The sequence below is a fragment of the Perca fluviatilis genome, chromosome 13 (assembly GCF_010015445.1).
Source record: "Perca fluviatilis chromosome 13, GENO_Pfluv_1.0, whole genome shotgun sequence".
NCBI classification, from domain to species: Eukaryota; Metazoa; Chordata; class Actinopteri; order Perciformes; family Percidae; genus Perca; species Perca fluviatilis.
In genome coordinates, this window is record NC_053124.1 from 31221678 (window position 1) to 31246862 (window position 25185).

Sequence of the window (25185 nt, forward strand, 5' to 3'; positions counted from 1 at the left end):
AAACCGAGTCGGAGGAAGGAGGAGAAAATGGTGGAGAGAGACATTAAACCAAAACAAACCAAGGACAAATTAGAGTTTGGATAATGGTGATTACATTTAAACATGTGTTACCCGAGCTTTTATAGAAGAGGTGTTTAACTAAAAGAGAGAACGTCGGTCGCAGGTTTGAGCGTAAAGGTCTTGATTGTAAACGTGTCTTTAACGTTGCGAAACGGTAAAGACATCCAAAACTACTTGGAAAAGATGGTTTGGGTTCAAATCAGACGTTACTTTTTCTTCCTGAAGGTTACGCACGTGAAGCCGAACATGACGTTTATTAAGTTAAAACAAAAACTCGCCGTTTCCTTTCATATTCAAACAGGACTTGTCCTGGGCGAAAGTTTGTTGTTGGCGCTATTTCAGATCGACAAAGGGCCGTTTAAAAGATTTTTCGTCAGCCTTTGAGAGGCTGGCGAGCTGAGCCGGCCACGTCTCATTTGCATAAAGTTGGCTGGATTCAACTTCACGCAAAGAAGGAGCAGGGGCGACTCGACACCTCGCTTCTCCAAAATCTCCGGCGCTCCCAGAATGCATTGCACAGCTGCTCCGATAGAAATGAATGGAAAGCCTGGATTTGATGCTGACAATGGACACGTACTATTATACTCCATCAACTTCCTGCTTCGCCCCCATCATAATTACTGCGGCTGCTAGAGGGCGACGCCACTAGAAAAACGTACATGTATATATTACAGTCCCTCCAGAAAAACGTGATTATGCGATCGCATAATTGGAATAATCAGCCAAAGTCCACATATTTATGCGGGGGCCGCATTTTTTCAAATACGGCGCACTTTCACCGCGTAAATTGCCGGTTTCCGCGCAAAATATGCGGGGCTTGCATGATTTCATAATCCCCGCATTTTCGTTGCAAAAGAGTCACATACAGCTTAGCAGAAAGTTGAAAAATGTTGCGTTTACTTCACACAAGAGCAGCCATTTTCCCCTGTTGCCATGGGAACGTTATGAAGTGACGTAATTACGCGACGTGAACATCACCGAAAAGCAGGGAGTTGGGGGGGGGGAATCACTTATTTTTTGCTCTTTTTCATCAAACCGCAGTTTTTGCAAGTTCCCGCAGTTTTTGCAAGTGCCTGCAATTTTCATCGCATTAATATCTCGCATATTCCATCGCATTTTTTTAAGAAAACGTGCCGCATAATCAAGGATTTTTGCCCGCAACAATCACAAAAAAACTAATTTTTCTGGAAGGACTGATATTAGGTCGTAATTGCTGCTTGAACAAACATCCTATGGGAGTGTTTCTCGGGAAGGACAGTCTCTTAAAGACACTTAACAAAAGTGCTCTATTTATTCATTGCATGTGTCGTAAAAGATAAGACCGTATTCGGTCTTATCTTTTCCACAAGGTCGGGTAATAGACCTCCTCAGCCCGAGCAGCTTGCCAGCCAAAGAGCCCCTCAGACGGACAGATAAACTGCCAGACAGACGGACAGATAAACTGCCGGAGAGACGGACAGATAAACTGCCGGAGAGACGGACAGATAAACTGCCGGACAGACGGACAGAAATCAGTGTGTTGCAGATTGTGCCACGGCCATCATGGGTTTTCATGGGGCAAAGTGCCGGGCGAGGCAGAGAGCTGTCAGAGGAGAGACGCTGCCGGCCCCTCCAGTATCACCCCACCATCTGTCTGACTGCAGCTACTGGGAATAACGGACGGAGGGAGGGGGAGCAAAAACAGGATGAGAAGGAAGGAAGAGAAGAGGAACAGGGCGAATTGGAGGAGTCATTTCCACAGCCAGCAGGAGGGCGGAGGTTTGGGTTTCAATTCAAATGTAACTTCATTTATTGTAGGGCTGCACAGTATTATCGTTTCTTTTTAACCGTCATCGCGATATCAAAAAGGCAGTTTAAAATTGTAACCCTCTTACTGTATTTTGGACCAAAAATAGACAAATCCAAAGAAAAATCCTTGAATCCTTGATATGCTCTGTTACAAGTAAAAGTCCTGCATTGAAGATGTTAGTTGAGTTAAAGTACAGTATATAAGTAGCGTCAGGATAATGTACTTAAAATATTAAAAGTAAAAGTACTCAATGCAGAAAAGTCCTCACATTTTAGGAACTGGGAATGATCCAAACAGTTGTGTGTTTAATGGTCTGATCATTTCAGCTGGACTTGTAGGCCGTTATATTGTTGGGTAGTTTAGTTTATAATAAAAATCTTAATTTTGTAAAGTAACTAGTAATTAAAGTTGTCAGATTAATGTACAATATTTTAGGAGAGAAGAGAAGAGGAGAGAAGAGAGGAGTGGAGAGAGGAGAGAAGAGAAGAGAGGAGAGGAGAGGAGGGGAGAGAGGAGAGGAGGGGAGAGGGGAGAGGAGAGGAGAGGAGAGAGTGGAGGAGGGGAGAGGAGAGGAGAGAGGATAGGGGAGAGGAGAGAGAGGAGAGAAAAGAAGAGAGAGGAGAGGAGAGAATGAACTGTATTGTCATTTAAACACAAGCCGCCGCGAGCTACAAAGTGTGAAAAAGAAAAATTAGGAATAAGAGCAAATACAAGTGAAAATCAAAAAAATAAATGATAAAACATATAGGGAAAACAAAATGCTGTGAAACGCAGATAAAACCTAAGAGATAAAAACCAGACGGGACTATTTAAATACTCAGTGAATCTTCCCCTTGGAAAAGAAAGTTGTGAGATTTAAAAGAAGCTCCAGATATAACCTGAGTGATCTCATTAGGCTGCCTATCTATTTTCTTCTAGTCCCGGGCCTGAAACATTTATCATCCTCTCAAAGCCTCTTATTGGCTTCAAATATGCTGCACAATCTCTTTTTTCATAAATAACAAGGGGCCGTTGCAGACTATCAGGACATTTATTGAAATGTTTAACTGACGTTAAAGGGATAGGCCACCGTTTGTTGAAATAGGGCTCATCACGGTCCCCCCTAGCTGTAGATAGGTGGGCCAACGCGTTTTAGTCCGGTACAACATCATCAGCGCCGCCGCTAGTTAGCTTAGCGTAGTGAATGGAATCCTATGTTGCCGGTTAGCATGTTGTGAGTAAAAGTGAGCCAACAAAAGACAAAAAACAACCTAATTACTTGCATTGAGACAAAAAAATGCGTTGGCCCACCTATCTACAGCCAGGGGAGACCGTGATAAGCACTATTTCAACAAACGGTGGCGTATTCCTTTAAGAAGATTTGTCTACGTAGTTTGATTTTTGCGAGATGAGCGCGATAGAGAGCAGCAATCAAGAATGTTGATTTCCATGGACGTGAGAGGTTCATAGGAGGTAATGTAACAAGCCATCAAAATGTGCATAAAAATATGTGAAACGCGAGTGTTTAGACAGTCCTTCCAGCAAAACGCAGAGTTTTTTTTGTGATCGTTGCAGGCAAAAATCCTTGATTATGCGGCACGTTTTCTTAAAAAAATGTGATGGAATATGTGGGATATTTATGCAATTGTACGCGATGAAATTGCAGGGACTTGCAAAAACTGCGGTTTGATGAAAAAGAGAAAAAAAAAATTACGTCACTTCATAACGTTCCCATGGCAACAGGGGGAAATGGCTGCTCTTGTGTGAACATGTGAAGTAAACGCAACATTTTTCAACTTTCCACTAAGATATATGTAGGGTTGGGTATCGTTTTTGTTTTTTTTCGATTCCGGTGCTAAATCGATACTTTTAAAACGGTGCCAGTGCCTAAACGGTGCCTGAACCGGTACTTTTCAATAAAAAAAAAATAAGGGTAGTAAACAACAGTCAGTGACTTGTTTATTGCTAAGGCCATGGTCAAAATTAAAGATTTAATAATAATGTAATAACTATAACAATAACTTATTTCACCAGTAAATTGCTGTTGAACCCCAGATGGGAAAAGGGTATTTTACAATTACTGTGAATGCACCACGAGGCAACCTATTTTAAGTGAATGCACCGTCTGTGTTGTTTAATTCCGACAACGGCAGCTGCAAGTGAACGCACCGTCTGTGTTGTTTAATTCCGACCATATAAACATACTGTATATCTATGAATTGCTGCAGAGCAGACTGTTACATCGCGCTGTTGAAGTCCTCCACAGTGAAATACAGTCACACTTTACACTGTTTAACGTTAGCTGTCAGCATTTTACCGGTGTTTAATCCAGCTGCTAGCTAAAGGTAAGCTAACGTTACATGCTGTCAGGTGTAGTGTAAAGTCAAGCACCGAAATGAGGCACCGAAACTTTCGTTCTTATTCGGTCTCGTTACTACCGTTTACGTCGGCACCGGTTCCCTATTGGCACCGAGTTTTGGTACCCAACCCTAGATATATGTGACTTTTTTTTGCAACGAAAATGCGGGGATTATGAAATCATACAAGCCCCGCATATTTTGCGCGGAAATCGACAATTTGTGCGGCGAAAGTGCGGCGGATTTGGAAAAAATGCGGCCCCCCGCACAAATATGCTGATTATGCGTTGAATTATGTGATCGCATAGTCGCGTTTTTCTGGAGGGACTGAATTTAGACAGCACTTACACACACGCAATAAGCCGGAAGAAATGAGAAAAAAAACAACCACTTGAGATGTTACGAACCAGACTCCGCTGACGCAGCGGGTGGACAGAGCCCGGGGCATGATCTCGGAGCCCTGCTGCATGAAGCCGCCGACGGGGAACCACAGACTGTTCCCCAGGGTGTACTGGTTCACGAGGACGTCCGGTCGCTCCCGAAGGCACGGGTGAGGGTTGTACCATTCATAGGGGCTGAGCCTGGAGGGGTGAGACATTAAACATTTTCTCATAACCAGCACCAAAAAAAAAATATATATCAGCAAGGCCACGCTGAGCTCCGATAGTGTTCGTGGTGACATCATGCATAGACTCCATGACAATTGAAAAGCTTTTCCACTCCAAATCAGAGCAGCGCATTTTAATGGTATATTGACTGCACCGTTGTAGGGCTTTCACAAAAGCACTCTTACTCCACCACTAAGTGCACCTTTTATTAAGATTATTGTATCAAAGGACAAAGGATGTTCTTAAAATATGTCTCATATAAACAGAGTCAAACTGTTGAGGTACGAAAGAGGAAAGGGCGAAAGAGGCCGAGACATTTATACACAAAAGACAACAACATAATAACTCAACTGGAGTGTGAATATTTTGGATATTTTGTGTGTGTGAACGACCAAATTACAGGCAGAAAGAGAGAGAGAAAAGGGGCAGAGAGACCTACACACGTATGACTAAAATACATGTTGCTGACACACACACACACACACACACACACAGTTTTGTCGCACTATCTTTGTGGGGACCCGTCATTGACAAAATGCATTCCCTAGCCCCTTACCCTAACCTTAACCATCACAACTAAATGCCTAACCTTAACCCTTACCCTCACCCTAACCATAACCTAATTCTAACCCTAATCCTAAAACCAAGTCTTAACCCTCAAACAGCTTTAAACTCGTGGGGTCCAGCATTTTGGCCCCACAAAGCTGTCGGGACCCCACAAGTATACTGGACTCCCGGGTTTTTGGACCCCACGAATATAGTTAAACAAGCCCACACACACACACACACACACACACATATATATACAGAGGCAGGTGTGTTACCTGGCGGCGAGGAAGAGGACGCAGCTGACGGCGAGGTAGGCCAACAGCATGAAGAGCCAGACAGCTGGAGAGAACGGATCCAGGAAGGAGAAGTAACCGGGTTTACGGCCCTGAAACACACACACACACACACACACACACACACACACACACACACACACACAAACCAAACCCCGCTGTTAGCTACAGTTTAAACCTGGTTGGTTAAATCTTACATTGAATATAATTACGAATTAATACAAACTGCGTCGGTATCGACAGTTGAACACACTGAAACTCTCCCTATCACTTTTAAAGCTGGTTGGCCTGTCGCTGCTGTTAGGGGCCGAGTGATTTGCTCGCAGCACCCGAGAAGCCCGTGGTGAGGAGCAGAGAGGAACAACGGTGCTTTTAAGGAGTTGCGCTTAATCACTCCGCCCAAGTAGCAGAAGTAGCAGTGCTTTGCCTTTCTGAGAATATAGTTCCCAGTATGTATACGGTTAGAAGATGGCTGTGTCTCATGTGACCTTGTTATTTGTACATGCTGTGACTATACAAATGATGGAGCCGGTTACCTCCAGGATCTGTGCTAAGCTAAGCTAGTGGTGGGGGAGTCAGACAGAGTTACGACACGCACGGAGATGAGAAGATAATGTATGGATTTATCTAACTCTGGGGGATACGGTGAATAAGCTAAAGTCCCAATAAGTCGGCGTGTTCCTCTAAGCTGCAGTTTGTGTATTGGCCGCTAGATGCTGCTCAAAGAACTCTGCTGACTGTTGAAATCAACAGCAAAAAAAAAAAAATGCTGTGTATTTGTTAATGAGGACAGGTTCCGCATGTGTTTTGATACTTTAAATGGCATCCCTGAATTCACACTTTCACACGTGGAACTACACAGACTTTAAATTAAAAAAAAGTTTAAGTTTTCACATCAGTGGGAGCTGTAATTTCTCCAGCTGGCAGCAGCGAGTTGCGGTAATGACCGTCTGCCGGTCACAGCGCTTCCGAGAGCTGTCAACGACTCAGGCTGACTAACACAAACTTCACTTTCTGATTGACGGACATGTACTTTGGACTTTTTCATTTTTTATTTTCTTTCCTTCAGCTCGTCACATTTTGTCAGCACATGAACCTGCAGTCCAAGTAAATAAAAAAATTACAGTTACAAAAGCTTTTAAAGCGCGTTAACGACCGTCGGTTGATGTTTTTCAGCCAGACATTTCCAGTTGACCCATTTCATCACTTCCCCTCCCTGCTGATTATGATGCCCATCCCCCCATCTACTGAAAAAAGGATTTGGCAGTGAAGAGAGTCGAGGAACTCCCAGATTGGACCCAATTACAGCAGATGACTGGAGCTGTAATGGAGGCAATCAACTCCCTTTCTATTTTTGTCCATTTTGGCTAACGTCATTTGAAGCTGTTCAAGGGCTAAAATCTGATGTGGATCTGCGGAATCAGACCAACTATAGAAACATGTATCAAAGGGATAGAATCAGTCCCCATCACTCGTATGGTTTGCAGCGATTGGTTTCCTCTTTGGACTGTTATTTTCATCCTGTGAAGGGCGCACTGCATGGGGGGAAACTGGTCTCAATTCAAAAAATGTTGCAATGCTTTCCTCCTTCAAAAACAATCCAAGTCACTCTGTAGGAAAAAAATAAATGTCCTTTTAGAGATATTTTGGATAATAAAATTGAATCAAATGACTCTCTGTAACGCTGCAACTGTTGCTTGTAGTTCTGATGTTGTCCTCTGTTTAGTGGACACGATTGTAAAACTTAATTATTTAAATCTTTTTTTGGGAGAAATCCAACAAGTCTTCCAAACCATATGACGATATAGGTTGGTAATTCCTACCCTCTTAATACGACCCACGTTTTTCCGTTCTCAGATCTAAACAACAGAACATTAACGGTCACGGTTTTAAACACGTCTTTAACGTGAAACGGTCGCAGTTTGGTTACGTTTAGGCACAAAAACTACTTAGTTAAGTTTAGAAACGTTTGTGGCTTTGATGTAGTTCTATTTATTCCGTAAAGTGCAAAAAACATAGCCTTTAACTTTTATTTTCAAACGGGACAGTTCTGTGTGTTTGTTTGACCCACCTTCCACTCAAACCGGACTCTTTATGTGGAATTTGGCGCTGTTGGCGCTTTGTCACCTTGTTCCCCTAACAATTACTACGGCCACTAGAGGGCACTGCCACTATAAACATTAATATGAGTTGCAATTGCTGCTTGAATAAAACGACCTATAGAAGCATTTTTCAGGAGAGGACAGTCTCGAGAAATCATCTGCCACGTTTTATTAGAAAAGCTGACTAAAGCACAGTTTGATCTGCAGATGTGTAAACTGTATGTAATTTATACTAAGTGGGCTAAACGTGCAACATGTAATGCTTGTGTAAAGTTAAATATTGGCATTGTTTTGATCAATTTCCATCATATTTTGTCAGAATTACTGAACAATGCTGAATATAAATTTGCGTTTCTAACATTCACACGCATGCAAACTTTATTTAAGTGCAGCACCGGCTCACACATACTTCCTCAATAAAAAATTCAGCACAGAAACGAAACCGCTGAAATTTAACCACAAGTAAACAAAGTTTCTTCATGTTTACTGTGACAGAGTCATTTGTTCTGTGCAAGTTTGTTCAGTACAAGAAAGAAGAGGAGGAACGGGAACATTACGAAGTTAAAATACAGTAACCAAACAGCAAAAACCTAATATCCTCCGACACCAAGATATATTTCCAGAGCTTGTTTTGGACGTTTCTCTCTCAGCAGAAGGTCACGTTATTTAGATGAAAGTCAAATGGCCGCAATCCTCAGAGATTGTTCTCGCCTGCCGTGGAGTCGGAGTGGTGAGATCACTGCAATCGGGACCATTCAGACGTGTATCAGGTAAGCTGTCCATCATCCAAACTCACTGTGCACACTGTCAAGAACTTGCAGTGCAGCTGACTCAGCTTTAAAGTTCTCATTGCAGAGCTGTAAAATACAATACGCTATTTGGTTGAAGGTATGTGGACACTCAAGTCCACATGTGATAGGTGAACATGTCTTTGAAGGTTCTGCAGTCATCCAGCAGGTTCAAAATTTGTTGAAAACAAAACGAGTGGAGGCTGTTATGGCTGCACATTAATAAACATGGTTTTAAAATCACATGTTCAACTATCATCCAAGGAAGGGTTAGACTCAAGGGCAACTGGACTTGGTTAAAAGCCCTTCGAAGAACTTTCGTCACTCTTCAGAGAGACTTCTTCAGTTCTGACTGAACGGTAGGGAAACCCAGCTATTTAAACTCTGTGGGCTCGTTAGGATCAGGATGATCCAGACCGACCATCGTCGGCATTCTTTAAAGACGTGAAGGTATTTTTTTGGGCTTCTTTGTTTCTATTTGAAAGTGATAGCAGATAGAAAGGAAAGAGGGAGGAGAGAGAGAGGATGACACGTAGCAAATGAGCGCAGGCTGGATTCGAACTCGGCCTACATGGGGTGCACACTGGGTGAGCAAGGTCACCCCATCGTTGGCTAACTTACATAAGGCCAAATGCTATCCAGCAACTAAACAAACGCGCACATTTGGGCTCATGTGAGAATGCCAACGATGGGCGTTCAGACTTGGCCTCGGCTGTCTCCAATGACCATAATGACCGTCGTGAACAACAGCCAGGAGCACTAGCGGACAAAGCGCTATCGATCATCTTGACAACTTACAGGAAAATCGCGTGTAAATTAGGGATGCACAGATACCGATATCAGTATCAGGTATTGGGTCTGATACTGTGCTCATGTACTCATAAAACTACTCCAATACCGCACCAGATACCACTTTGCGCATCACTCCTTGTGATGCAAGTTAGCGCTACACTTGGCTAAAAGCTTAAAGGAATACGCCACCGTTTGTTTAAATAGGGCTTATCACGGTCTACCCTGGCTGTAGATAGGTGGGCCAACGCATTTTTTGTCTCAGTGCAAGTAATTAGGTTGTTTTTTTGTCTTTTGTTGGCTCACTTTTACTCACAACATGCTAACCGGCAACATAGGATTCCATTCACTACGCTAAGCTAACTAGCGGCGGCGCTGCCGGTGTTGCACCGGACTAAAACAATGCATGCACAAAAAATGCGTTGGCCCACCTATCTAAAGCTAGGGGAGACCGTGATGAGCTCTATTTCAACAAACGGTGGCGCATCCCTTTAAACACATTTAAAAATCGTAAAGCTAAATGGTCTAACGTGTGGCTGTATTTCACTCGAAAAGGGTTCAAACACAGAGAGTCCTGGTCTGGGACTTGCAACAGTCTGTAGCTAGTCTGTTACGTTAACCTACATTGGCTAATAGCTAGCTTAAACACAGTTTCAAATCTTAAAGCTAACTGGTCTAATGTGTGGCTGTATTTCACTCAAAAGTGTTCAAACACCATGAGTCCCGGGTCTGAGACTTGCAACAGTCTGTAGCTAAAGAAGACACGGCGTTGCTTACCGGTAGCCTGCAGCTTGACTTTTCCAGACACCACGGCCACTGCCAGAGTCGGAGATAACAGAGAAACAACTGTTAAATCCTCATGCTTCGCTAAAGTTAGCCGTGTGGCAAGATCTTGCCTCCCTACCATTTATTCACTACGTTTAGCTAAACTTCTGTGCTCGCTTGCTAACTAGTTTGTACTCTTGCATACCTGCAACACATAGTGTTTAGGTGTTACGGTTGATTTGATGTTAATATGTTGATATATTCTTCCAATCAAATCAAAATTTACTTTTAAATATTTAGTAGTTGATCTACTCCCTAGTGTAAATATAAGCTTGGTGCAGGGAGTGAAGGCGGGTGGACCTGGCCTCCAAGGTGAAATGTAGAACAAAGTTATTGAATTTGCATGTTGGGTGTTCTTAGCTGGCTTGCTAGCGTTAGCTACTGCTGGAGGGTGTGTGAACAAACCAAACTGGATGTTTATGGTCTGTAAACAACTTGTAAATAACTGCTTGTTACACCACCGGGTCTCTAAAGCCTTCATATTTACGTGTTAATACAGAATATTTAAAAAAATAAATACGGAATATGTGACGTGGTTGTAAAGGATTTGGAGTTAGTTTAAAAAACTTTGCTTAAAGAACGGAGCGCTGATGTGTAAGGAGAGCAATTTGCTTGATATAAAGTGATATAACTAATCTAATATCTATAACTGTTGCTGTTTAGGAATTAAAGTAAAGCAATGCAATAAATGAAAGTAATATCTAATGAGTAACTAATTTCATTTTCACATTTCAAAACGGGTCGAAATGGGGACACTTTCTGAAAAGTTAACATTTTGGAGGTTTTCAAGTGACTGCCATACAACTTTACAACATTAACAACAGAGTTACATTGTGCAAGTGGCATTCATTCAGTCTCTTATTAAATTCATAAACACCGCATCTTTCGGAGTAATGACAATGTCGATTCCTTCCCCTCCGTCAAACACAGCCGGTATTCTCCTCGTGGATGATGTCAGAGCTCCTTGTTGTACGCGCTGTAATAAATTGTTGTGACTCAGATGCAGTGAATAGCAGAGTGATAATATATTGAGCACTAATGAATCGGGGCAACGGCAGATATCAATTTACGCTGTTCAACAACCGGGGGGCAAGAACAATGATAAACATGATGGCACTTCACTAATGTGTGTGCCACAAGTCAACAGCTTGAGCAATTAAAAAGATTACCATCTTTAAGTGTGCTCGCAAGCTATTTATGCTGTGTGTGTGTGTGTCTGTGTGCGTGCGTGTGTGTGTTTGTTTTATTATGTGTATAAAGCTCTTTATGCTTCCAGACATGATTGCATTGTTTATTTAGTTACTTTGGGAGTCGCAGAGTAGCTATAAGATTTCATGTGTTCTGGGTTGCGTTCAGTGTGTGCATTGCATGGCATTTGCATTGAGTGCTGTTACCAGTGTGTTTTGTTTCACTCAATTCCATACAAATATCATACAGTATCTACTACACCAGTGGTTCCCAACCTTTTTTCCTTGGCGTCCCCCCTACTCATGTCTAAGAAAAGCTGAGCCCCCCCAAAAACCGAAGTTGAGGTAACTCTCGAAATAGAGCCTTACTTTCTTTTTTGATACAGAGCAGTTATCAGCACTTTGACAATTCTCCGCCATGTTTCATTCATAAAATAGTGATGTCGTGGCGGCAGGAAAAACGAGGATACAACAAAATAGATAGTTTTCATACAGACTTTTGTATACATTATATATTCTAGTGTATTATCATAATTTGTTTAACATGTGCAAATATTATTTTTTACCTCAATCTCAAACCAGATAAAGACATGCTGTGATCTTTGCCGCCCCCCCTGGGGGTGCCCGGACCCCAGGTTGGGAACCACTGTACTACACAACGATCATCATGCTATTTTCTGCTTTGCTTTTGTTAACAATAATTTGTTAACATACAAGAAATGGATGCGTTTCACTGTTTTATACGGATAGGAAATGATGTAATATGTGTGCTGCTGGCCGCCAATCAAACTTAACACAGTGAGAAAATGTTTCACCATTTTCTTTAGTAGCCTACTTAGAATATCTTTTTCTCTGGATATTATTGATGTGATCTCAGGGTTTATTCTGGGAATCGGGGGGTTGAAATGCCTGTTTACATTCTACAATTCAAAGCTACTCATGGCTGTTGATTTTGGGTGAAAACTTGTTTTTTTTTTACACAATCCTGTTTTTTTTTAGAAGGGTTTGTAAGTAGTAGATCAGTCCCTCCAGAAAAATGCGACTATGCGATCGCATAATTCAATGCATAATCAGCCAAAGTCCGCATATTTATGCGGGGGGCCGCATTTTTTCAAATACGCCGCACTTTCGCCGCATATATTGCCGGTTTCTGCGCAAAATATACGGGGCTTGCATGATTTCATAATCCCCGCATTTTCGTTGCAAAAAAAAAGTCACATATCTCTTAGCAGAACATTGAAAAATGTTGCATTTACTTCACTCAAGAGCAGCCATTTTCCCCTGTTGCCATGGGAACGTTATGAAGTGACGTAATTATGTGAGGTGAACATCATCGAAAAGCAGGGGTTGGGGAATCATTTTTTTTTCTCTTTTTCATCATTTTGTTTTTGCAAGTTCCCGCAATTTCATCGCATAAAATCGCATAAATATCCCGCATATTCCAGCGCATTTTTTAAGAAAACGTGCCGCGTAGTCAAGGATTTTTGCCTGGAACAATCACAAAAAAAACGCCGCATTTTTCTGCAAGGACTGGTAGGTAACTTTATTGTCCCCGTGGGGGCAGTTGGGTTTGCGGCACAGTCGCGAGGCACTTCATGACAGGACATCAGACATGTGACACAAACAGACACAAACAGACAACAGTCCATACACCGACAGACATAACGTCAAGAACAGGCATCACACGCTACAATACGCTATACACCCTTGGGTATGAGCAGGCCAGCAGGACATTTAGATTATTTTGACTGATTTAAGGTTCTTGTATGGCTTGTGGTACAAAAAGTATTCGGGAGACGCGGCTCACATATGTGATGACAACAGGAGCTTGCTTAACTGCAGGGTGAAACCAAAACTAACCAGATCAAATGCTACACTGTAACAAAAAAACATCAACCTTGGTCTGGACCTTGGTTCAAACTGTCAGGTGTGAATAGGCCCTAAAAAGCACATTAACTGACATGAGGAACAGGGGGCCAATAGTGGCCCAGGGCCCTGCAAGCAGGTTCATTGCGACCATGATCCTGTGTGTGTGTGTGTGTGTGTGTGTGTGTGCGTGCGCCATCAGCAGCATGGCCTGTTAGCCTGTCTATCTACTGTGTATAATAGGTCCCCAGTGCTGGACTTGATAACAGCAGCCGGTCGTTAAGCGGAGTGAGTTTATGGGGTCTCGGTTCAGACGTCCTCCTCCTGACCGAGAGCGCAGATCTCCGACTGCTCGTCGGCTCCGCGGCCCGGGGACGTAAATCACCGCCGCGGGCAGTTACCGTGAGAACCAATGTGCTCTCGGTCAACTTAATCCCTTAAACAAACACTTAAGGGAATGAAGCAGTGGGGGGACGCCGCCGCTGTGTGCCGACGGCCTCGGCTGTACACACTTTTAAACAGCTGACTGATCACTGAGTCAATACGCTGAGGCACTAACGCTGGACTGGATCTAACATGGAGGACAGGCAGTGGAGGGGAATGCTAATGCGCTGCAGATGTATATATTCTGGATCTGCAGGCCCTCGGAGGAGACGTGTCATTTTGTTTCATTGACAACAGCGAATAAATAAACGTTTTATTAACATGTACTGTTATTAGCAAAGATTATCGATCCAACTTCTGCTGCTGGCCACATTTAAGGGTTTAAAAGCAGGGGTTAAAGTGGGATCTGGCAGCTGGGGGAACCCTAACATTCTCAAGTTGTAAAGTGTCTTACTACTTCAAAGTCTCTATCCACTACACAGCACTTGAAGAGAACACCTGTTAACTCTCGTTTATTTCCTTCTTCCAAAGAACGCCAGGAGCCGTTGCCAGGAGTTGAGTTTCCATTAAAGCAAAATTATGACTGGTGTGTTAAAGGTTTTTCTGAATTGCTAAAACACTAAGGGCCCTAACCTGCACCCGGCGCAGCGCAGCGGCATTTGGTTGTCCAGTAACCCAGAAACAGTGACTTTGCGCCGGTCGTGGAGCTCCGCGGGCTGCCGATATCTCTGTGACCGAGTAGCAATGCTTCGGCTGTAACCTACTTACACCCAATATATAGTCCCAAGTCAATATCTGCCTAGGAACTCGTTTGGTCTTAATCTACGTCTAATCTAAGTTTTGTTTTTGTTGTTGTTGGGGTCCCTTTTACTCACGACATGCTAACGGCAACAAAGGATTCCATTCATTACGCTAAGCTAAGCTAGCGGTGGCGCCGGCGCCGGACTAAGACAATGCATGCACTGAGACAAAAATGCGTTTGCCCGCCTATATAAATATAGAGGAGACGGTGAATAACCCTATTTCAACAAACGGTGGTGTATTCCTTTAAGACCAACGCAGTTGGCGATTTCCCGTCGAGCGCCCGCGTCGTTTAAATAGCAAATGCACCTGCGCCCATCTGTGCACCCATGGGCGTGCTGGTCTTGCAGGGAAGTGTGTTCAGGTGAATTCTTGGCGTAGTGCTATCTTGAGGCAGCGGGAAGTGATCGCACCATTGAACCACAAAAAACTGGTCTGAAGTCAATAGCGCAGCACTTCATTGTTATTTTAACAGCGAATTAGTAAAATGCGCCTAGGCTCGTGCACAGCGCACGCACACTATGCTTGTTACACACACACAGGGACGCGCAGCAGCACACACACATGCAGAAGATTACAAATAAAAATATTACAATGCAAATCCGCTATCATAATAGCAATGCGCCAGGGTCCAAACCCGCCTGGCTTTTAAAGGGAATGGGAGATGACACTCTGATTGGTTTATTGCATGTTATGCCCAAAACACACCTAGGATTAATGAAGACACTAAGTACAACCATTTTGAACCATGCGCCCAGCGCACACACCCTTTTTTCCGAAGTCAAACTAGCAAAAGTGGATTTGGACACGCCCTGAACGCACCAGGCGCTTCACGCCGTGCGTTTAGATCGTTAAAATCTTAATCTTAAAAGTGGCACCTCCGTCCTAAATATGCTTTTAAACCAAAGTTTGACTCGGGTACATTCAAGACCCTAGGTTGCATTTTGGCGAAAGTTACGCTTTAAGAAAATGGGTGAGTGATCTTCACCTGTTCAGCTGACTTAACCAGTTTCGATAGTACGCGCCTGTCCGGCTTTTATTACGGACACGTGCAGGGGCGGACTGGGACAAAAATTCAGCCCTGGCAGTTCCGTCTTGGTTGAAGGTTGAATGAATGAAAGATCCCCATGCGACAAGATGCGATAAGAACTATCCTGAAACAGGATCAAACCGTACCTTAGATCGCTGCCTATATGACTGAAGTTTCTCAGACGAATTGTTCTTTCATGTTGAACACTAAAGAGGAAAAGCCAAATGTGTAAAGGTGGAGGCAGTAGTGACTCCGGGGATGAAGGAGGCTCCGGCAGAGTGCTACAGGACAGCTGCGTCTTGCAGAGTTATTGTTTTGGATTTCATCATATTCTCATTCTTGTTATTTGTCCCTCACCTTCAGGTGTTCTTGCACACACTGCATTTATTCATCCAAGTCGCATTCACGAGTGGCGGCGTGGAACTCAAGTGCAGTCCAAATGTTGAGGTACTTGTACTTTCCTTGGGTCTTTCCTTTTCATGCCACTTTCTACTTCTACTCCGCTACATTACAGAGAGAAAAATGTTACTTTTTTTCTACCCTACATTAATCTGACAGCTTTACTTGTTACTTTACAAATTAAGATTTTTGCACACAAAACACATGTAGTTTATAAAATACGATATATTAAAGTGACTATATGGAACTTTAAAATGTTTCTGAAACTGTGTAATGTCCCATCAGATGATCATAAATGACCTGTAACAGCAAACAGGGTCTGATTTGTCTGATTTTTTTTCCCCGCGCAGTCACAGAATGATTTGCGGCAGGTAGACGGCACTACAGTTACACATTCTGACGGGTCACAGATTTCTTTGTAACACCGGAAAAGCCTGTGTTAGTATCCAGCCAGTTGAGCCAGGTAAAAGGCAGCAGGAGATATCTTTATTTAGGCCTGATTGTATTTTAATGTTATTTTAGAAGTTATCTATTGTAGTTATGGATGATACTGGGGCAAGGCCATCACAGGAAAGAAGGAAATTAAACGAAGAACAACTGAAAATTAAAAGGGAAAGGGAAAGTGACAGACGACGGGCAGGAACCTGATTCAATCTTGGTCGGGCTTTTAACAGATGGCGACAATTACGGGATTGTAAATGATTCAAAACCATCCCCGAATTGTCCCTCAGGTATGTAATATGTCTATTTCGTTCATAAAAGTAGCAGACATTAAATTAGGTCCTCCTTCCATTTAGCGCAGACGTTTTATTCCGTTCAGTCCGTGTTTGTGTTGGCCTACTATTTTCTTTTCCCTTGTCCCACTGTAATGTTACTTGTGTAAAGTGTCCATGGATTTCATGAAATGCGCTATATGAAGGACAGTTATTATTACGTTGGTTGCAACAACAAATTCGTAATGCTCTGGCTCCTGACACAGTGACAGTGATAACGTTACCCGGTTTAGCTCACGAGACATCCAAAGTAGGCTTAAGTTACCGTATGCTACACTTGTAATGCAACGATGCATCTGTGACGTATTCTCTAATTGTAAATGAATGACTATCTGTCTGAGGAAAACATTCATCGCGACTGCGGGACCTCCCCGTAACGCTAACGCCTAGACCTTTACGACAGCAGGTGAGGTGAAAACACTACCGCTTTTGTCCAAAGCGGCCGCCGGAATCAACACAAACTGGAAGTTACATATTGTCACTTTAAACTAGCTGACAATACGACGGCCTACAAGTCCAGCTGACATGATTAGACCATTAAACACACAACTGTTTGGATCCTTTCCACTTTCTAAAATGTGAGGATTTTTCTGCATCGAGTACTTTTAATTTGAATACTTAAAGTAGGTTTTCCTGATGACACTCGCACACTTTGGCTTAAGTATTATTTTCAATGCAGGACTGTTACTTGTAACAGAGTACTTTTACAGTGTGGTATTAGTACTTTTACTTAAAGGAGAACTCCTGGCAATTTTTGCCAGTTTAAGTTTAAGATGTGTTTCCAACTCAGACATCCTGCCGCTAGCTCGCCTTGCTAGCTGCTAGCAAAGTGAGATCTGGGCATTAGCTGCAGCAGCTCCGTGTTGCTAGCACCGATTCGGCTTGTTTTTTTTGCTATGGACAGTACTCACCTACGTATAGCGATCAAGATTAAGGTAAAAATTGCCCGGAGTTCTCCTTTAAGTAAAGGATCTGAGTACTTCTATCACCGCTGCCATTCACTGACACTGAACAAAGGGAAACAAAACATGAACTGTCCTCTAGTAAAATAGTTCAACACTTGTTTCCTCTGGAAGCAAAAATAACTGGCTCAGTATTCACACGAAAACATGGCGTCGCTCCGTCTTCTAAGCAAATACATACAGGCACCGCCGGCCTGCTTTCCCAAAATTTCCCAACCAGAGCAGGCCTCTGTCTGACTCACAGCAAGTGCACAGGCACGAAGTCGACGTTTCATATTCCAGTCAGGGAGGAAGAGTCGCCGATCCTCCCTTAGAGGCTGAAAAACTAATATATGTTCCTAAGCGGCAGCTCCTGTCACCTTCCCCCCACCCCCAACTGAACCGTATCCCATCTCCTGTCCAAGCAGAAGAAGAAACATGCCCTCTATCTGTGTCCTCAGCTCTGCCTTTATCTGCTCTCCCAGCACTCCCCACTGCTCGATCTCTCTGGTCGCAGGGATATTTGCTGTTGCACGGTCCTGAACTCCCAGTTTGACTGTGTGACCTGAGCAGACTGTTGTTGCCTTCGGTAGCAGAGGTCCTGCTGTTGTGTGAGAGAGAGAGAGAGAGAGAGAGAGAGAGAGAGAGAGATAGAGAGAGAGAGAGAGAGAGAGAGAGAGACACTGGGTTCGAAACTGGGTTCGAAACGGTTTCCTATCTCTCTCTAACTCTCTCTATATATATATATATATATATATATATATATATATATATATATAGAGAGAGAGAGAGAGAGAGAGACAGAGCGCATTCAAGTCCCGCCCAAACTGGAGGGGGAAAACAACTCTCCGCTTCCCGTTGATTTGTATTGGGTGAAAGTTTTCCTCCTCGTCAATTCTGTCTGCTAGCGAACGACAGGCCTAAAAGCTGCTGTGTGGTGATATGACCTACTAAAAATCTAAAGAACCCAGAACTTCAGTTTCCATAAGCTGCCGAGCCGGAAAAAAAACGGAGCTTTCACAAAGACAAAAGCGGATACAGATAGGGTGCGACGAGACGCTCGGCTCACGAGAAGAGAACGAGACGAGATTTTAACACTGTTTTTTTTAAAGAAAACTTCAATTAAGCAACACGACTGGAAAAACAGTCTTTCCTCAGAGAACCGAGGTTACAACGTAACCAAGCGTTTCAATGCAGCCGTAAACAAGGAAGCAGGCTGCTTTTGTATGGATTTTTGACCATTTTAAGGGAGGAGCATTTCTCTTTGTTTAACACCATTGAAAGTAAAGTTAGGTTTTGCTTTCTGCTTCCGACTCATTTAAAAAAAAAAGCCAGAGAAAGAGCGGTATTGTGCGTATTCACGAATCCTACTATGGCCACACCCTACGAAGCAGCTCGATTGGTTGGGGGTTAGGCATTGACCTCGAGTGATTAAGCTTAGGATAGTCGATTGGTCAGGGGATAGGACCTGTGCAGATAGGATTACATTACCTTGCGTAAGCATGGACGCCTGGCCAATAGTAGTGTGTGAATGCTATTGAAGGGCGGGTGGCCATAGTAGGATTCGTAAATATGCGTGTGGGATGCGATATTACGAATCCCACTATGGCCACGCCAAGACCCGCCCTTCAATAGCATTTATTGGCCAGGCGTCCATGAGAACGTAAGGTAACATAACCCCATTTGTTCAGGTCCTATCCCCTGACCAATCGACTATCCTAACCTTAAAAGGTCCCATGGCATGAAAATTTCACTTTGAGATTTTTTTACATTAATATGCGTTCCTCCAGCCTGCCTATAGTCCCCAATTGGCTTGAAATGGTGATAGGTGTAAACCGAGCCCTGGGTATCCTACTCTGCCTTTGAGAAAATGAAAGCTCAGATGAGCCGTTCTGGAATCTTGCTTGTTATGAGGTCATAACAAGCAAGGTTACCTCCCCTTTCTCTGCTTTGCCTGCCCAGAGAATTTGGCCCACCCATGGGAGAGAGACATCATGGCTTCCAAACAAGAAAAGTGGCAGTTGGTCAAGGCCACACCCCCACCCTCCACCTTGCCCCGCCCTCTCTCCTCCTCAATAGCTAGAGACACAAAAATGGCACATCCTAAGGAAAGCTCATTGTGGGACTGGCTCTAGTGGCTGTAATTCTGCACCAAGGCTGAATTTCGGGAAAGAGACTTCAGATACAGTATTAGGGGACCACTAAGGTCTATATAAAAGAGACTTCAGATACAGTATTAGGGGACCACTAAGGTCTATATAAAAGCATCCAAAGAGCACCATGTCATGGGACCTTTAACCACTCGAGGTCAAATGACTAACCCCAACCAATCGAACTGCTTGGCGGGTCTTGGCGTGGTCATAGTGGGATTCGTAATTTTGCGCGCGGGATCAGGCACATATACACATATATATATATATATATATACACATATATATATACACACATATATATATTATATATATATATATTATATATCATATATTATATATACGCTACGCAGGCTATACACGACACCTATGCGGCCGGAGTGTTTTCGCTGTCAAAACTGGACTCACAACACTTATCTTTCACATCACAATCTCAATATTCTTGGACAATAATTACTGTACAATATTTGCAACGTGCAATATCAGTTTTTTATTTATTCACTGCTGCTACTTATATTCACCCTGCACTATAATATCATTTCTACAATCCATTGTTTTAGCAACATAATCTTTTTAACCTAAACGTACTTTTTAACTGGCATCACTTTACTTCTATTTTTGCAGTGTAGCTATGTTACTTCGTACACTTGTTGATTCGCTCTTTTCTTACTCTTATTTTTTACCTCGAATTTGACTGTGAGCAGTCTACATCCACGGCCTTCCACTTCCGGGATTGCTCCGTTGCCGTCGAAAAATTCCGCCGTATGTCCTTCTTTTATCGGCCGGATGTCCGTTACCTTGCGCTTTCTTTGTGTCGCCGTTCTAAACTCCGGTGGATTTATGACAGCGGTGTAGTCTACGTGATACGCGGGTATACGCAGTATACCCACTTAAAAATGTGCAGTGACATGCAACAACATACGTTCCATTATATTTGATATATTTTGAATTGTCATCTGTGTTTTCCTTCGCATAGGCTAAATAAAGGTATTTCCACCGTAAATTGAACATTAAAGTGTATCTGAATGCAGGAAATGAAGTCTTTGGTGCTCAAAATTTCCCTTGGGGAGGGGGGAAGGACACCCAGACGCCCCACTTTGATATTTCCATTATGGTCCATATATTTATATAGTACAGTAAACCCGTTAAAATACACTAGACTACACGTAATTCAAGTGTTGGCCAGCCTAGCCATGACTGTTAACACTGACTGCAAAATCAGTTAAAAGGTAATAGAATGAAGAGGGCGGAAGTGAATTTACCAGATGAACCCGGTACAGGATGCTGATCCCCAGAGTCATGAAGGGTTTGGAGAAATCAATCACCTTCTCTCTCTCCGAGGTGATGGTGAAGCCGGCGACCGCCAGGTCTGCTTTCTACAGAGAGAGACAGACAGAGAGAGACAAAGAGACAGAGAAGAGTTCATTTTAGCAACTAGAGCTGAAACCATTCAAAATGTTGCCGTACAATGAATTTGTCTCAGAAATAACTGTGGCTAACAATATCATTGTCTCTTTCAGTCAAATGTAAAAATTATTTATTCATGTATTACTTTCATCAAAGAAATTCAACTTTTGAATAAAATTCCAGGATACATCTTTGGTTATACATCACTGTCATGTGACCCAGATAATGTAATAACACAAATACGCAGCCCAGGAAGTAAACAACGCCTCTTAATTATCATGAAACATTTTTGTTGCTGTGAACGTGTATAGAGAGGGTCAAGTGCCAACAACTAGCATCGCTCTAGCTCAACAGTCCGACCAATAATCAGTTATACTGTATAATTACAATTTGGCACATCCAAACACAATCAACAATTACCATCAATAGCCGCACCCCTTAGGACCTCAGCAAATGTTTGCAATTAATTGCGGTTAGACAAAGAATCCCACTATTATGTTAACATTTTTTTATAATTAGACAATTATGTAATCATTGGTACAGGCCTATTAGCAACAGCTAAAGTTTTTTTTGTCTGTTTTTTTTTGCCACAAATGCCACTTTAACGTTCACAAAGTGAATAAAAATGTAAAAACTGAAGCTGTTCGAGACCACAGAGAGAGATTTACATTTGCTATTCTGTTTCTAATGGCTCCTAATTTATTCTGTAATGAGCTTAACAACCTCCAGTGAATTACGTTCACGTGCAGTTGATTTTGCATTAACAGAAAACATTTAGGGAGAAACACGAACACCCCAATGATTTGGCCCTCTAATCCCAACATTTCCTCCCAGCTCAGTGTTTTAAATCTGTGGTGACTCTCGAAACATCATCACAGAGAACACTTTCACGTTATGTTGTCCTTTCCCCTTTCCCCCTCCCCCTTTCTTTTCCCTCTCTCTTTCTCTTCCCCCCCTCCCTCCCCCCTCCCCTTCTCCCCTCCTCTCCTCCCCCCCCCCCCCCCCCCCCCCCCCCCGGGGTCCAAAAGTGCCTCGGAGACACACACCGGCAGCGCACGACTTGGCCGTGCGTTCTCACATTCGCGCGTGAGATGTAATACGTCTCCATAACAGCAGGTGGCGCTAATCTGATTGGACAAACGCGTCACGTGGGGTCTGGCTGCTCCCGGATTTTTCAAGCGGGCATTAATGGCGGCTCCGTTCAGAATAGGATCTCATATTTTACGAAGGTAGTTTTAAGCGAGAAATAGGCCGTTGCAGTTGCTGATTCTGTCTTCATTTCAGCAATTTTTGAAGGGGACACAAATAATACAGCCAAAAATGTTACAGTTGTAGACAAAGGCATAACTTTGGGTTCAACATTGTAAGGGGTTGAGATCATGTATTTAAAGGTCCCATGACATGGTGCTCTTTGGATGCTTTTATATAGGCCTTAGTGGTCCCCTAATACTGTATCTGAAGTCTCTTTTATATAGACCTTAGTGGTCCCCTAATACTGTATCTGAAGTCTCTTTTATGTAGGCCTTAGTGGTCCCCTAATACTGTATCTGAAGTCTCTTTTATATAGACCTTAGTGGTCCCCTAATACTGTATCTGAAGTCTCTTTTATATAGACCTTAGTGGTCCCCTAATACTGTATCTGAAGTCTCTTTTAAATAGACCTTAGTGGGCCCCTAATACTGTATCTGAAGTCTCTTTTTATATAGACCTTAGTGGTCCCATACTGTATCTGAAGTCTCTTTTATATAGACCTTAGTGGTCCCCTAATACTGTATCTGAAGTCTCTTTTATATAGACCTTAGTGGTCCCCTAATACTGTATCTGAAGTCTCTTTCCCGAAATTCAGCCTTGGTGCAGAATTACAGCCACTAGAGCCAGTCCCACAATGAGCTTTCCTTTGGATGTGCCATTTCTGTGTCTGTAGCTATTGAGGAGGAGAGAGGGGGGGCAAGGTGGAGGGTGGGGGTGTGGCCTTGACCAACTGCCACTTTGCTCGTTTGAAAGCCATGATGTCTCTCTCTCTCATGGGTGGGCCAAATTCTCTGAGCTTTCATTTTCTCAAAGGCAAAGCAGGACACCCAGGGCTCGGTTTACACCTATCACCATTTCTAGCCACTGGGGGACCATAGGCAGGCTGGGGGAACGCATATTAATGTTAAAAAGACCGCATAAAGTGAAATGTTCATGCCATGGGACCTTTAAAAAAGCTTAAAACAAACAAATAAGACGAAAACTCAAAAAGCAGGTTATTCACATTGAACCTGTGCATAAATGTATCCCATGAAATGTGATTCGCGACTTTGACTAGCTAAGCCCGCCCATCATATGAAACTGCAACTGTGTGAGTTTTCAAGGTTAATAGTCTCTCCGCAGCCGCACATGTGCAGATGACGATTACTGTCTGCTCTGACTGATATTTTGGCACGCTGAACTGACCGGCAGACCGCTGGGTCTCCAACTAAACAGCCGTCTCTTATTACAAGCTTGAACTGCAGATTTCTTTCAGCCTCAGGAGCTGCGGCACCCTTTGTTCCAATTGTTTGAAACCTTATTTGCAGAGATTCTGAGGCTTTTTTAATGAAATATAGATTTTCATTGTACAGGAGTCGCGGCTGTTACTGAATGCATTAACGGTGAATTGTTATTGTGCAGCTCTCCGGGGGACAGCGTGGCACTAAAACTGCCAGATATGCGCTTTCGTTCCTGGTGGGGCTCAGTGGGTAAATCCTGGAGCTCCAACTGGTCCCATCTCAAGCCAGAACACAGAGTTTATGGATCTCAATGACATTCAGTTGAACTCATTTCTGCATTTAGTCCATCACCGTTGGGCTGACAAAAACACAAAACATGCTGACGACAAATTTCAGACGAGACTAAACAACAAAACAGTTTGAGGTCTGATGAATAATTCAAAGTCCCTGAAAACAAAAACAAAATTAACCCTCTGAGGACAACTCTGTTTGACAACACACTTTATTTACTATTTTATTCATATATTACGTTACTTTTGTGAAGCATAGACTTATTTCAAGCACCAAAACAATTGAGTGCAGGTTTGTTTTCACAAGAGATTTGAGAAATATTTCTATTTTAGGGCCAAATTATCTCTTTATACATTGCTCTGGAACAATTTTGGGTGTCACTGTCCAGAAAGCTGAGTTTGTTCTGAACATTTTGATATGGAACACATGGGGATCAGGTTATATGCAAATACCCTTAAAAGGAGAATTGAAGAAGATATCTAAAAATGCCATTAGGACTTAACGATTCCATGACATGCTGCTTTTTGGATGCTTTTATAAAGGCCTTAGGGGGCCCTTAAAATTGTTTCTGAAGTCTCTTTTTTAAACTTTTTTGTCCCCCTCTCTTTTTCTCTTCTTCTTTTTTTTACCTTAGCTCTCCCCCTCCCCTTTTTTAAATTTTTTTTTTTTCTTTTCTTCCTCCTTTTTTTTTTTTTTTTTACCCCCTCTGAAGTCTCTTTTATATAGACCTTAGTGGTCCCCTAATACTGTATCTGAAGTTCTCTTTTTATATAGACCTTAGTGGTCCCCTAATACTGTATCTGAAGTCTCTTTTATATAGACCTTAGTGGTCACTTCTATCACTGTATCTGAAGTCTCTTTTATATAGACCTTAGTGGTCCCCTAATACTGTATCTGAAGTCTCTTTTATATAGACCTTAGTGGTCCCATAATACTGTATCTGAAGTCTCTTTTATATAGACCTTAGTGGTCCCCTAATACTGTATCTGAAGTCTCTTTTATATAGACCTTAGTGGTCCCCTAATACTGTATCTGAAGTCTCTTTCCCAAAATTCAGCCTTGGTGCAGAATTACAGCCACTAGAGCCAGTCCCACAATGAGCTTTCCTTAGGATGTGCCATTTCTGTGGCTGTAGCTTTAAATGCTTTTGAAGAGGAGAGAGGGGGGGCAAGGTGGAGGGTGTGGGTGTGGCCTTGACCAACTGCCATGCTTTGCTTGTTTGCAAGCCATGACGTCTCTCTCTTTCTCATGGGTGGGCCAAATTCTCTGGGCGGGCAAAGCAGAGAAAGGGGAGGTAACCTTTCCCCTTATGACGTCATAAAGGGAAGATTCCAGATCGGCCCATC

At 42.9% G+C, this 25185-nt stretch overlaps 1 protein-coding gene across 4 annotated transcripts in view; it reads right to left on the reverse strand.

Annotated features, from left to right (window-relative positions):
- LOC120571680 (glutamate receptor ionotropic, kainate 5-like) overlaps positions 1–25185 on the reverse strand; it is a 309529-nt gene that overhangs the window by 23408 nt on the left and 260936 nt on the right. For all 4 annotated transcript variants that reach the window (XM_039820748.1, XM_039820746.1, XM_039820745.1 and 1 more), the window contains 3 exons: positions 20933–21046; positions 5618–5727; positions 4593–4766 (listed from right to left, as the gene is read on the reverse strand). In XM_039820748.1, the coding sequence (XP_039676682.1) occupies positions 4593–4766; positions 5618–5727; positions 20933–21046 (398 nt within the window). The remainder of the gene's footprint in view (positions 1–4592; positions 4767–5617; positions 5728–20932; positions 21047–25185) is intronic.